A 12067-nucleotide genomic window follows, 5' to 3' on the forward strand; every position below is an offset into this window, starting at 1 on the left:
CGGCCAGTGTCCTGCCTGAACCGGGGACCTTTTCCCTCCGTGTCCGAGTCCCCGCCCTCCGGACGAGTCCCCGCCCGCCCGCCCCCACTCAGAGGGGAGGCCGCTGCCGGAGGGGCAGCGCGGCCTGTCCCTGCCGTGCCCCGCCGGGGGGGCAGGTGGCGCTGGCGCTCCCGCCGCTGGCCGTAGGGCCATGGCGGCGGCTGTGGGCGCTCCGCCGCAGTTCGGCCGCCCGGCGCCGCCGCCGCAGACGGGCTGGGAGCGGCTGAGCGAGCTCTGGCGGCGAGAGTGAGCAGCGGGGCGGGCTGGGGCGGGCCGGGCCCCGCGCCTCAGCACTGCCCTTCCCTTTCTTTCCCTTGCAGCGAGCGGCAGCGCTACCCGGAGGAGACGGTGAACATCGCCAAGTCGGCCTTCACCGGGGGAGTGGTGGGCTGGGTGTACGGCGGGCTGCCGGCCTTCTACCAGGCCCGCAGGGCCTTCATCGAGGGCAGCCAGGGAGAGCTCTTCCAGAACCGCGCCGATGCCGTGGTACGAGCCCGCCCAGGGGAGGGGGCGGTGGGGAAGCGGCCGGGGCTGCCGCCGGGGGCGGGCGGCGGGGCGTCCCCGAGCCCCGCGCAGGCCCCGGTCGGGCGGTGGAAGGTGGCGTTTGGGGCCCGCAGTTTGCGGTGGCGCCGGGAGCCCTCGGGAGGCGCGTAGCCCTGAGGTGGTGTTGGGGTGTGCGTGTGTGCGCCTGGTTTTAATACCCTTTGGGGCAAAATTAAGGGCCATGTGTTTGCTGCACGTGTGTAAATGATGCACCGGCTGCTGCCGGAGTCACCTGTGCCCTGTCACCCAAGTTCTGCAGGGTTAGCTTAAAAGAAGTTGTCCTTAGTCAGAGAAAAAGTTGGTAAGTTGGTTCTGTTACACGACTAGTTAACACATATTGGAAAGTCTCTTGGCTTTTACATTTTAGTGGGTTTGGCAAGAGGCGTCACTCCATAGTGGAGACCGGTGTTGTCCTCTTACCTTATTAATGTGAGTTATTTTAAGACCATTTAAAATTCTTTTAGCTTATCACTCGACACCTCACAGCAAAGAACATTTGTGGCATTTTATGAATGTATTTGAACTTCTAGGGGGTTGCTAGTCAGTCAAAATGTTGATTACCTGGATTATTAGGAAAAAAAACCCCAACTAAACACTTTAAAAATCTGCCTTATTTTATGTAATTCACTATTTAGAGCGGCCTGCAAAGTGTGGGCGCCCGGCTACACTCTGTCCTCCTGCTGACTCTCGTGTGTGTCTGCACCTGAGCTAAACCCCTTACACCACAGGCACGGGAGGAGGGAGTTTATTTTCTCTCACGATATTAACTGGAAGATTTTTAATTTTCATGAAGCTTCTGTTGATGACAGCTTTTTAAAAGCTGCTGGTTGCCAAACTTGTAAGTGCCAGTGCTAACCTGCAGAGCTTGGTGGTCTCTTAGTGTTTAAAGTAGGTGGTTATTATTATGAGGTGAACTCATAATAACAAAGAATTAGTTTCTGGTTCGTCCCCCCTTCCTTCTCTGCTGCTCTCCTGTGCTGTCCTCAGAGGGCTCTCCCCGTCCCCCCTGGAGTGTTCCAGCACCAGGATTGGTAAAGAACAGTTGACGTTACGAACTGGAATTAATTCTTGCTTTTCCTGTTGGCGGCTGGGGCAAACGTCAGTGGCTGTTCCTCCAGAGACAAGCAGCGTGATCCCTGAGGGTCGGGGCGTCGTTCCCGAGTGACCCATCGGGAATACCCCGGGTGGGTGGTGCTGGCAAGGGGGAGCGGGTCTGCGGGACCTGTAACCCCTCTCCTCTCTCCCCCCAGCAATCCGCGCATCGGGCCGGTCTCAGGAGTTTCATCCGCTACGGCTGGCGCTGGAGCTGGAGAGTCGCCGCTTTTGTGACAATATTCAAGTAAGCATTTCCCTGGGGGCTGGTGGGAGAAGCGCTGGCTTACGCTGAAGGACGAGGGGCAAGGAGCCCTTCCTGCCACCAGTGTGCTCCTTGAGGGACTGCTGGTGACCAATTGAGGCTCAAGGAGTTGTGTTAACAGTGATAAGGGGGAATGTGAAGAGGATTTAACCTTTTTTAAATTATCCCAGGTGTCAGATCTTCTAATGAACCAACGCAAAACTAAAACTGGAAAAGCCCTGTTCCTTACATCTAATCCGTGCTGTTATTGGCGTGAATACTGTTCTTCCCTGTACTTGACAGCTTCTTTCTGCTTTTGCCTCATCTCTCTTTTTTTTTTTTTTTTTTTTTTCATTTTTCTCTCTGGAAGGGTGTTACAGTGTGTTGGCTGTTTCTGGAAGAGCTTTCTATCCCACCCTAATTTTTCTCTTTTTTGTTATGTCTCATTACTCCTAGTTTGTACACGCTAGCGTTACTCACAGTTCTTTGTTCTAGTCCTCAATGCTTGCAGATGGTCATCTTCTTATGAACATCAGACCTACCGGTTGTATATACCGCTTTAGGCCTTCACATTTTTCCTGCACACCCACCCAACGCAGAGATAGTGTTCCGCTTCCTTGATTTTCTCCCTCAGATGTGTCAATGCATTTCTCACAATGTAGCATCAAACTCGGCACGCTCTTCCAAGTAAAGCCCTTTTAAACTACGAATATCTCCTTCCCCAATGTTCAAAATGGTAAATTTATGTGTAGTCCTAAACCTGCATTGACTGTATCTGCAGGTATGTTGTGTCTGAATTCCCATTCTGCTTTTAAGGTTAAGATATTGACTAGCATTGTTTTATATTTCCATCTCCTAATTTTTTTTGTTCCTTTCTGGGCTTCTTCCTCGATCTCTCTTGGTTTCTTTGGCTCCTTTTGGTTTAGCGTCTGGTCTTAGGTTTAGTTAGCGTACCGTTTGCTTTCTCTCCTGGAGCTTTGGGTTTCTTTAGATTTTCCTGGGCTTGGCGTGTAACCTCGTCGTCTTCCACCAGATGTCTCCCCTGCCGTCAGATCGTTGCCCTTTTCCACCACCTCTTTGTAAAAAAGGCTTTGAAAGAAGATATTTGCCGCTCCCTGTTCATTGTTTCTGTAAAGTTCAGGTTGAAGAATTTTGTCCTGTGGTTGTGCAAATTTTGAGTTTTGCCGTTTAAAAGCAAAGTTTTCAGTTTGACCCTGCGCAAAGGCTGGGGTGAGGTGATGGTGCTGGGAAGGAGAGGAAGGTCACTGCTGCCTTGTAGGTGTCATGGCAGGAGGCTGGCTAACGTGCTGGGGAGGATGTGGCTGCCGAAGTGAGAACAGAGAGTGTTTTGGGGCTTAACTGATGTTTTTGGAGGAGATGGTGTACCTCCCCTGGTGGGAGATCTCATGCCGCAAGAGTCGGTGACCCTGCTGATGTCACGAGTGCGACTTACCTCTAGGGGTGGGGACTGTCTGTCAGGCAAGACCTTCCCCACACATGGATTCAGCTTCTGGGGGTAAAGGTCCTACATCAGGACTGACGTGACTGGCAGGACCTTTGCATTGCTCGATTCCTTTTGTCCTTGAATATACAATGGAAAAAAATAAATATCCATGATTAAAAAGAAAAAGAAAGAATACCCCAGAATCCTGGTATTCCCTGGCCTCTGGCTGCACGGCTGCCTGCAGTAAAGTCACAGAAATCAAGGCGCTTGTGGCTGGCCCGTGTGCGCTCCGGACAGATGGGCAACAAGGCAGTTAGAGGCAGCCTGAGGGCTGGCTTAATGAAACCCAGCTTTATTTCAGGCTGTGTTTTGCTACCTGTCTTTTTTCCCATGTGCAACCACTGTCTTCTTCTCTGCCTTATCTTTGCAGCACGGTGAGCACTGGTCTGTCTGTGTACCGCAACAAAACCACCATCGGTAATTTCGCTTCGGCAGGAGGTAAGACTGCTGTGTCTCCGTGTACTTTCCTCTTTATGAGCAAGGGTCGTAAACGGAAAAGCATAAGCAGAAATCCCTGTTCTTTGGATTTGAGTGGGTCTCTATAGCTTCTGTGCTCCTGGGTTTTCTTTCCTGTTCTACAGGCTGCTATTGGGACTTTGCTCCCTTGTTTAACTGCTGCCTGCCTTTATTTGTAACACAGAAATATCAATGCGCTTCTGAAACCATTGGGGAGTTTTGTGGTTATCAGTTCACCTTCAAAATACTTGCTGGAGTTTTTTGGGTGAAAAATGCTTGTGTAGGGTAAAGGCAACACTTAGTGCATACACTTAGTGCTCTCATAACCACCTACTTAGCAGGGAAAGCATTTCTTATATCCACTCTTCATAACAGTTCAGTGGCTGTTTATAAACTACCCTTTTCATGCTAAGTTTTGCATGTCCGCTTTTGGCAACAGGGCTCCGGGTAAGTCGTCTGCTTGTTCAGTTTTACAGCCTTTATTGCCTTTGCAGTTGGATACGCGTTTTACAGATCTTTTCTGCCGTACATGGCAGCTACTATTATTAGCTGCTGTTGAGCCAAAAAAAAGGCGGGGGGGGAGGGATCATGCTCCAGCCTGGAGAGAGTTGTACTTTCCTAGATACTTTTACTTCTTAGCATTTCTTGGGGAGTTTTCCTGAAGCAGAGGGAGCTTTGTGCGGTGTTTTGGTGCAGAGACCGTGGTGAGGGTCCCTCCCGCTGGCCACGGCACTTGGTTTCTGCTCTGTTAAAAGTAAATGTCAGCTCACGGAGAGGAGAAATGCAGTGAAGCAGCTCCCTCCGTCTGTATGTGATGGCGGGTGGGGGGCTGTTTGTGGTTTCAGTGTGTTTGTGTTTTTTTTTTTTTTTTCCTCTAGCCTTCACAGGAGCCCTTTTTAGAATGCACTTGGGCCTGCAGGGACTGGCAGGCGGCTTCGTGTTCGGAACAGCGTTTGGGTGAGTTGCGACTGCTGCCGATGAGCGGTCAAGACACGGCTGCTCTTTAAGGGTGCTTGTTAGACGGTGGCCTCACACACCAAGCCGTGAATCATAGGTGTGGCTACACAAGCTTCCCTTCCTCTCTTGCCTTGAGGGATTTTCTGTATCTCTCTTGGGACCTCATGATGATGACTTTTCTTCCAACCTTTAAACTGTTTTTTCTCCTTCTTTTTTCTTGATTTGTGTTTTGCTGCTTCCTTGGCCATAAGAACTCAGTGCTCTCAGTAGAGCATCTGACTTGTTGCTATTTGCTTGTTAGAGAAGAGACTAACTCCTGTTAAATAGGGAATTACCAGGATAGGTTATAGGCGTGTCTCCTGTCTCCCTTCCTGGGTGTGGTCACTGATGAGCCCAATGGTTGTGCGCAGAACCGTTGGACATCTGTTTTAAGGAACGGTGTTGTCTGTGGGTAAAGTCAGGAGTGTAAGACACAGCTTCTGGGCTCCCTTCTCAGCTTCATCAGCAACTGCTCCTGTAGCAGCCCAGAATCCAGATGGCACACAAGGGGTGTCGGATGTCATGATGACACCTTTTGAAGGAGGGGGCACCCTGGGAACTTCTAGGGCACCAGTTAGGAATCTGTGTAAAAAGCATTTTTTTACAAAATATGCTCCATCAAAGCCAAAATGTGGAGCAGCAGCCATTAGGAAATGCTGAGGAAGAAGCTGCATGGTTGGGCCGCACAACCCAAGGCTGTGAGGTGGCACATCTCTTCGTGTGTGTCTTGCAGTCATGTATCTTCTAAAGCTCCCAGGGGCATGGAGGAACCCAGGGTTCTCTCTCGGGGCCTCTGTCTGTCAGGACAGTGACCTCTTAGCTCAGGAGAAGTCTGACTTTTTAAGCAGAGCTGGTATTTCTTCTCAAGGTACTGACTTGTGAATATCATCAGAAGTGAATTTGGGGATCCTGCCTGGACAAGAGCATGAGTTTTGTAGGTACTACTTAGCACTGTCAGGGTGGTGTCCGCTGTGGGCATGCCTGGAAGCAGCCTAGGGACCTTTACAGATGAAAACACAAGTACCTCCAGAGCTCGACAGAAGCTAAGCAGGGGTGTGACTGTCTAAATTATGGGTTAGCTGATCTACAGGGGTTGTTTGGGCTCCTTAAATCTTTCCAACCCTTTGCCCTGTGTGTGCCTGTCAATGAGTAAATTCAAAATACGTTATTGAAGGGGCTACACTGAGTCACGGCTGAAGACAGGCTGGCAGTAGAATAGGAGTATCTTAGTCTGTGCGATGTGAGTATTGGGGAATGTTATGCTCCACTGATCTGGTGGCTGGCCCCCGCATGCTCCTTTTGGTGATGCCAGTAAGTTATTACTGTTGCGTGTCCCCTGGGTGACTTGTGACTTTTCTGCTTCCTCCTTTAGGATCCCTGCAGGGGGCCTCCTAATGATGATGCAGAAGCTTGCCGGCGAGACGTTGCAGGAGAAGAGAAATCGTGAGCGCAGGGAGCTGTATGAACAGAAGTTAGCAGAGTGGTAAGGAACAGCTCTGCTGTTCGAGTCTTGGACTAGAAGTACATATAGGTCTGCGTGGTTCAAACATTTAAAGAAACCACAACACACTATGTTTTCTAAACCTTGGTTCTTCCGCTCTTCAGTTTTTGGTGTGTTTCACATGCCAGTCTGAGAACTGCTGATTTAGTCTTCCCAGCCTTAGGTGTTGCCGCTTGTTTTGTAACAAGGTATTTTGTTAAAAATTCATGCCCCACTCCCCGAGCCCAGTAACTGCATCAGTTTTTCACTTTTGCAGTGGCCAAGACGACAAGCAGGACAAGCACATGAGTATTTCTTTACCAAAATTGAGAGAGACCAGAACTCTGTCTTTCTCTTCATTTTTGCCTTCTTTCCCTCCCTGTTAAAGAGAGGAAAGAAGGACGACAGCCGGAGGCTTTGGGGAGAAAAGGCTATGACACTGGTTGCGTGACATAATAAAACTCAGAAATAGGGCCTGTTCTAAAGAAGCTTTATAAGAGTTGGGATTCTGCAGTGATGCCTTTTTCAGGAGGATACAGGCATAAAATTACTTTGCACTCTCTCTTCTCTTGTTAGGCAATCCAGGCTCAGTGTAATGAACGTCTTAGGTGAAATGGAAGGCAACACCCAGGAAGGACCGGAGACAGAGGGAGCAAGAGAATCCAGGAGCGACTGAGTCTTCCCCAGATCTCTGTTGTAAGCAGCTACAAAATATTTGTAGTTATTATGAGCATAAAAGGTTTCAATCTCTCTCATAAAAGAGTTTTGATCATAAAAGGTTTCAATCAAGGGGTCACGGAAGTCTTCTGTGAACACAGTTATATGCTGTGAAAAAGCATTTTGCTGAAAGCATTGTTCATGGATGCATATCACTGCACAAGAGCTTGGAAGGGCCAAACCTGTTCCACCTGAGAAGGTGGAAATGCACACTCTGCAGACTGGGAAGTGTCATCCAGGTTTGGCAGGGGGTGAAAGCAGCCCTAGAGCCTCTTCTAGAACCCATTTCACTGCTGAGAATGTCCAAACCACGGGAGGTGTAGAAATATTCAAGGTAAAAGGAGCCTATGAATAGTTTGGATGCTGAAGGTACCCTCATTCCAAAAGCTAATTACGCTCTGGTGAAAGCTGCTCTTCAGACAGGGCCTGAAGAATGTGCTGTCGGAGCCCAAGATGGGCAGCACCAGAGCGAGCGCTTCTCCTCCTCTCGCCATGCCCCTCCCACAGCATGACCTGCCCTGTCTGGGACCAATGCTGTTCTGCTCACAGTGGTTTCTTGCAGAAAAAAAGACACTTGGTTCTACAGTGCTTGGCGTATTTTGCAGTCAATGTTGAGGAAGGGTGGAGGAGCTGAGGATGGTATGGAAATGCCCTGGAAAGGACACGTTTTGGGTTCCTCAGTAGGAGTGTGGCTGAGGGGGCCACAGAAAGGTTGGCTTCTTTCTGGTGGGTGGTGGTAGAACAACTGGCACTGTGGACAGTTTTAACAACAATAATTTCATTTGAAGGTTGGAAATTGGGGGATTACCTTTGGGGGAAATGAGGTTCGAGCCACTCAATAAAGCCATCTAGCAGTGGTGATTGTGTCCATAAGCTCTTTGTGTTAGTACAGTATGTACTTGACAGTATTTGTGTTAGGGAAACGTACTTGAGGGATATCCCCTGAGAAGAGCTCTATCCAAGATCCCACCAGTGAGCCATGAAGTCTGGTGGCAGTGTCAGACATTCCTCTGTCCGGGAAGTAACAAAGACAAGAGCCAGGAGAGTGCTGGCTCTGTTTATTGTTCTGTGCCAGAGATCAACTCTTAACTCGTAGCTGTTACCTATGGGTAGGGCTGAAGTTAATGTCATAATGGTCCGTACCCAGTGGGGCCAGCTGGCCCATCACCATTTCCCTCAAAGTGGAAGGTTGGAATTCTGGTCCCCTCTCTTCGTTGGGGCTTTTCTCCTATTAAAGGGAATTATAGCCAGGCAGGGGCTTCCGGCCTCCTTCCCACAAGAAAAGAGTAGTCAGTCTGTTCTGGTGGAATTCTTTCCTCTGATACAGCTGATGACTGTTGATTGAAATATGAAGTCGATTCCACAGAGCATATTCCACCCACCTAAAGCAGATTTTTGGCACAGCTTGCTTCCAAGAAGGTGGTGTGTTTTCTTGACTTCTGAAAAGAGCATTTTATTTTTTTAAACACCTCAGTGTAGTTCATTTTTCCATTGAAGAAATACGTGTGTTTCAGGGTTGTCATCAACCAGCTTTGATTTTCCTTTTCTATGTGTAAGTGAAGGATCCGAATAAGTAGAGATATGGATATGTTTCTCCCTCTTCCTGTTTTGAACTCTGCATTCATTGGTGACAGTAGCGTTACTGTCCTCTGCCCTCTCAAAAAACAAAATAGAAGGCCTTTCTGAGTTGCATTTTTGCCATTGTGGTTACACAGCAATGTTTTATCTTTTTTTTATTATTATTATTTTCCTTTTTTTTTTTTAATTTTTTGCTGTTACATCCCCACCCAATATCCCACACTGTTATCTGACCAGCAGTTCTGATGACATTTAGCCATGTCATTTCTCAGTCTCTCTCTATTCCTATTTTAGTGGTATTTGGTGTGATGCCTAAAGAATACTGATTTTCGTGTGTCTGTGACCATTGAGGGAGGGGTGTTCTTCAGTGGCAGAGTAGGCAGAGCCAAGGTGTAGCAGCTGTGTGGATTTTCTCTCCATGTAAGGAAGGAAGAGCTGCTAGGCTGCTAGATGTCCTTATGCTGCACGTTAGCAAGGGGAAGCAGAGACTTCCATCTACACGCAGCTCAAGATTAGCAGCCATTTTTTGCTCCATTTCCCGCTGAATTTAGTCCCCTGCACTTCCTCATTTCTTGTCTTCAAAGTCACCCTCCAAACGGGGAGTGAAGAGTTGGTTCAGAGCTTATTTTTTAAATACAAATGTAAGGGATTCTTCACACCCCCACTCTCCCCCCCCTGCCCCCCACCCCCAGCAAAAGCTCAGCACTGAAGTTATCGGTCCCCACTTCCAGAGCAGGTAACACAAGTAGCGGGGATACAGCGAGAACGTCTTACACTGTATTTTGCTTTTGCAGAAAACCTCCCTTTTTGGGAGGGCGAAGGAAGACCTGTTGCAAACGGAGTTGTCGAGCACCATAGCTACACTGCTTGGTTAATTCCTGACGCATCAACAGGCACAAGAGATGTGGGAGTTACAAGTTGGGTACCTGAGTGCCGTGTTGTCATTGCTGTAGAGTTCGCCATACGGAGCTGCGTCTTGGTGACAACTCTACCTGTTCAGCTGTACCAACCAGCTGCGTCACCTACCTTGGTGCTACACAGCCTACATTCTTAGCAGCTACAAAATGGTGGCTGAGCATCGTGAATGATTGAAAGGCTTTACCACTTCCCAGCATATAGATCAGACATCTTTTATTACTGAGGAAAGGAAACTGAGTTTACCCTTTATTTTTTAATACAATTACGTGAGGAACCCCAGGAAAAAAATGTTATGTACAAAATACCTGCGATAAACAGAGCAACTCACCTGGTACAAAGACCCAGATATTAAGCTGAAAAGGTCTCACAGAAACCATTTGTGTGCAATTCACTGAATACAGCATAAGGCAATAGAAAACATGATTCATAGTATAAGTGCTTAAGGAAAAAATAAATCAAATAACCGCCCATCGAGAATATAAAAACAAACTGAGGCTAAACATATCTTGTTTCCTTTAGAAGGACTTACTTAAAGTGTCACAGGAGTCTGTGGTAGAAAGGTTTGGCACAGTGCAAAAGATAAACTCTCCTCCAGGATGCTGAGCAATCACCAGTCAGGAGCAGAAGTAGAGCGTGGGATAGAGGGGAAAACGTGCAGGTACAACTGTCAGAGCTGTGCTGTGGTTGATAAGGTGGAAATGCATCATGGTTATAGCAAGAAATGAAGCACAGTATTGAAAATGAGCAAATTAAATACAAAAAGAGGGTGTTCAGCCTGCAAGAAGCCAGTAGTTTGTGCCGGAAAGAACAAGCATAGGCTGAAAGAAAAGGAAACGTGAAAAGTATAAGGCACCGTTGCCCATACACCAAGTCCTGCAGTAACGTCAGGCTGCCTTTTGGTAAAACTGCTTTCTGCGTCACCTGTGTTCTGCTTGCAACCAGAATGTGCAAGTGCAAAGAGTATTGTTTCCTTATCGCTCACCTTACTTTGTTTTCTCTGTCAAAAAACGCTCTGCAAGAATGTTCTGAAGTTCCCATTTCACTTCATACAATGGAAAAGCAGTAAAAAAGCTGATGGGGCAGCATGACTCTGCAGGAGCAGAAGGGGAGCGGTGTCTTATTTTTCAGTAGCGACTTGATCCCTTAGCCTCTCATAGCTCAATCCTCTATAAACTGCTTTTAGTGCTCCTATTTCCCCCAGCAGTTTCTCTCTCAATATGTACCTGCTAAAAAAAAAAGTGAAAGGGATGAAATATTTCTTTGCTGTGTCCTGGCAAGATAAACAGCTCAAGCAACAAAACATCCCAGAAAGAAGACAGCGTGGCGCTTTCAGACTTTGGTCTGCCCTTCGAACTACACACATGGACCGAGCAGTAAGGGTACAGGAACAGCTTGCAGTGGGACAGAGCAAAAGAGAAAACCAAACCTGTCAAACTCAGGGCAGGGTTGCGTTAGGTTAGTATGCAGAGTTGCTTAGGAAGCTTGTTGGGGCCTGGGGCTTCGTCCTCTTTTTCCCCTCAAATTGAGAAACCACTTTTTCCTACACAGTAGGCAAGAATATCACCCAGAGCAGATGAGTCCAGTGTTAGCACCCCGTAGGGAGCTTCCTTCAAGTCCTGGCAAGGTAGAGAAAGCGCTGGCGGAAAGCAGCAGTCTTCAATGCAAAGTAAATCCCTATGTTGCTGTGAGAGACTCCCAAGAATCTGGAGAGCCTACGCTAACAAGTGTTCCTAGGCAAAGCTATAAACAACAGCAGACCTGTATTTATGAAGCGAGGCCCTGAGTTACATTTCATTCCAGTAGATACACGTGAGAGATAACCACTGAATCCTACAGAAATTTAAACGGGGCTTTACAAATGTGGGTAGGAAGGAATGCGTGTAAAAGCTTGTACGTGTGTATGTGCAAAGGTGTGCACTCTCGTGCACCACCACCACCAGCGGGCTGCGCTCTCTCAGATGTGCTCCTGGATGACTGAGTTATTTAATGGAGGAGCTGTACCTTGGTACCTGGGTTGGCGAGGCCATCGTTTCAGGAGAGAAAGGTTATGAGAACTTCTGCTACTGCTGTAGGTAAGCAATATTAGTTAGCTGTTGGGCGTGCCATCAGTACGTATCATTTCCTAAAAAGTCTCATTAGCACAGAATATAAGCACGAGGCATATAGTCCCACCTCAAGGTGCTTTTTCATAGAACGTGTGTTATTGCCTCTTTAGGGGAGAAGGGACAGGTATCTGTAATGGTCAAGTCCAAATCAAGTCCTCCAGCACAAAGAAGAGTACTGGCAGATACCTGTGTGAGGCTGAATATAAAAGAAGTTTTAGGTGCTCCCAGTCGCAACATGGAAGCACAGCTTGACATGAGATTGTGTCGGGGTCTGGGGTCTCCCAAAGGCCAGCTCTACGTTCCTGAAGGGGTAGGTGGGTGTGGGCTACCAGCTAGAGCTCTGCAGGCCCCCTCATTTTCACAGAGGCAGTATCACAGCCAGAGGATCCCAAACT

General features: G+C 48.1%; 1 protein-coding gene across 2 annotated transcripts; it reads left to right on the forward strand.

Moving 5' to 3' along the window:
• Positions 1-122: 122 nt before the first annotated feature.
• Positions 123-12066, forward strand: TIMMDC1 (translocase of inner mitochondrial membrane domain containing 1). Of its 2 annotated transcripts, XM_063348253.1 has the most exons (8): positions 123-285; positions 360-525; positions 1833-1921; positions 3793-3860; positions 4757-4835; positions 6247-6357; positions 6931-7050; positions 9444-12066. In XM_063348253.1, exons 1-7 carry the CDS (start codon positions 191-193, stop codon positions 7028-7030), a joined length of 708 nt encoding a protein of 235 aa, XP_063204323.1. In that variant the 5' UTR covers positions 123-190; the 3' UTR covers positions 7031-7050; positions 9444-12066. The 2 variants fall into 2 exon arrangements, with proteins under 2 accessions (XP_063204323.1, XP_063204313.1); XM_063348243.1 differs by lacking the exon at positions 9444-12066 and having other exon boundaries at positions 125-285; positions 6931-7929.
• Position 12067: the final 1 nt, after the last annotated feature.

This window comes from Chroicocephalus ridibundus, chromosome 1 (genome assembly GCF_963924245.1).
Source record: "Chroicocephalus ridibundus chromosome 1, bChrRid1.1, whole genome shotgun sequence".
NCBI lineage: Eukaryota > Metazoa > Chordata > Aves > Charadriiformes > Laridae > Chroicocephalus > Chroicocephalus ridibundus.